Below are 2,500 nucleotides of genomic sequence, written 5' to 3' on the forward strand. Positions count from 1 at the left end.
TAATAATAATAATAATTGATGATAATAATAATAATAATAATAATAATAATAATAATAATAATAATAATAATAATAATAATAATGACTGTAACAAGAACTTCGATGAAAAATGTGAGCCTATTACAATACCTCCAGAAATAATCTAGATCAATGTAGTTATCTTTAAATCTTTACAAAAAGCATAATGTTTTCTGCCAGATGCATATACAGTTTATTGCATTTAATGCTCAGGGACAAAGTCATGTACCTGGTATGTTATGAAAATACACTATTGCATTTATTCCTTCACTGATAGATTTTAACATCAAAATAGTTTATTTGTATCGCTTTCAAAGACTCACCCATCTATGTGCATGAAGTATAGATAAATTTTATTAATTTTTCAGGTTGTGTTAAATCTGTTTATGACTTTTTTTCTTTTTTTGTGACTTAAATTGTGATATTTTTTTTAAACTACAATTTTTAACTACTAGGCTAAGCAGGTGAGAAAAAATCTTGGAAATACAAGAACTGGATAATAACTTTTATAACAAGAAACATGTTTTTTTATAATGTCATTTATTGTTTGATATATACAGTGCTCCCTTCCTTCCCCCTCTCTTCCCTCTCTTCTCTCCTCTCCCTCTCCCCTTCTTCCTTCCCCCTCCTCTTTGTTATCTTCATCACCATCATCATTCCTAATTATCATTCATATTATTACTACTAATATTACTACTACTGTTATATTCAATTCATTTATTCATCTATTCATTGCCAGAATTACGAATCCATAATCATGATCATAACTCATAATTATATAAAAGAAAAAATATATAGTTTCATAAGAAGACACTTATTTGAGAGCCTAATCTCTATAAATATAAAAAAGTAAGAGTTATGCCTAGATTATATCTTTTAAGTAACTCCTTTATCTTTCAATTCTTTCAGTAATCTATCCATAATCTATTTTTCATTTAGGCTTAACGGATATGTTTTTCTTCCTCTATGGTGATGGTTTCATATTTGTCATGTTGGTTCTAAGAAAAAAATACCATAAAGAAAATAGATGGAAATTTTCTGTTTTCACTAAAATATTTCATTCACTTTCCCTTTAAAAACAGTAGCGCATTTCTTTCTTCCTCTTCTTCTTCTGTTAATTGAATATAGGACAAAGTTTTAGAAAAATATATATAAACAAAATAGGTTTATTGAAATATAAGACAACAGTTCATAATATAGATTCAAATTATAGGTTATATGAAATCACAGTGAGGTTGCAATTAATATTTTCTTTTATATAAGCGAAGAAAAAATGGGAGAGAGAGAGGGAGGGAGGGAGAGAGAGAGAGAGAGAGAGAGAGAGAGAGAGAGAGAGAGAGAGAGAGAGAGAGAGAGAAGAGAAGAGAAGAGAAGAGAAGAGAAGAGAAGAGAAGAGAAATACAAATAAAGAGAAGAGAAGAGAAATACAAAGAAAGAGGGAGAGAGAAAAATACAAAGAGACAGAGACACACCCAAAAACAAAGAAAGAAAAGAGAGCAAAGAAAGAAAAATAAAACTAAACGAATTAACATTTAAAAAAGGAAGGCTCACACCCACACACCCACACGCACTCACTCACTCTCCCTCTCTCCCTCCCTCTCTCTCTCTCTCTCTCTCTCTCTCTCTCTCTCTCTCTCTCTCTCTCTCTCTCTCTCTCTCTCTCTCTCTCTCTCTCTCTCTCTCCCCTCCCCTCTCTCCCCTCTCTCCCTCTCTCCCTCTCTCCCTCTCTCCCTCTCTCCCTCTCTCCCTCCCTCCCTCCCTCTCTCTCCTCCTTTCTCTCTCCCCTCCCTCTTTCTCTCTCTCAAACCGCTTTCTCCACCACCCCTTCCCCCACCCACCCTCTCCCCGTGTCCACCGCCCCATCAGGAGCACCAAAATACGCGGAGATCTGCAGCAACGTTCTCCCTTTCGTCTCCGGCACAACACTGGCGGAGAAAGCCAAAGCCAGAACGCAGATGCATCCGAACACCCAGTACGTCCCGTGTTCGCCGAGGCTGGTCTGGAGAAGAGAGAGAGAGAGAATGTGGATTATTTTTTTCGTTTATTTATTCTCCTTTACTTTTTTATTTTACGTTTATTCGTTGTTAAGAGAAGGTAGATTTTTTTTTTCGTATATCTATTCTTCTTTACTGTTTTATTTTTACTTTTATTCGTTGTTAAGAGAATGTAGATTTTTTTTTCGTTTATTTATTCTTCTTTACTGTTTTATTTTTCCGTTTATTCGTTGTTAAGAGAATGTAAATTATTTTTTTCGTTTATTCATTCTCCTTTACTTTTTGATTTTTACGTTTATTTGTGGTTAAGAGAATGTGGATTGTTTTATGAATCTATTTATTAACTTTTACTTTTTTTACGTTTATTTGTGGTCGAGAGAGAGAATGCGGATTATTTTATGAATCTATTTATGAACTTTTACTTTTTTTACGTTTATTTATGGTTGAGAGAGAGAATGTGGCTTATTTTATTAATTTATCTATTCATT

The 2,500-nt window shown here is 33.3% G+C and overlaps 1 protein-coding gene across 1 annotated transcript in view; it reads right to left on the minus strand.

Annotated features, from left to right (window-relative positions):
- Window positions 1-818: 818 nt before the first annotated feature.
- Window positions 819-2,500, minus strand: part of LOC113813236 (facilitated trehalose transporter Tret1) — a 13,698-nt gene continuing 12,016 nt past the window's right edge. The window contains exons 11-12 of the mRNA XM_070118061.1: window positions 1,826-2,017; window positions 819-851 (exon numbers count right to left, since the gene is read on the minus strand). Coding sequence (XP_069974162.1) covers window positions 819-851; window positions 1,826-2,017 — 225 coding nt within the window. The remainder of the gene's footprint in view (window positions 852-1,825; window positions 2,018-2,500) is intronic.

Source organism: Penaeus vannamei, chromosome 41 (assembly GCF_042767895.1).
Source record: "Penaeus vannamei isolate JL-2024 chromosome 41, ASM4276789v1, whole genome shotgun sequence".
Classification (NCBI taxonomy): domain Eukaryota; kingdom Metazoa; phylum Arthropoda; class Malacostraca; order Decapoda; family Penaeidae; genus Penaeus; species Penaeus vannamei.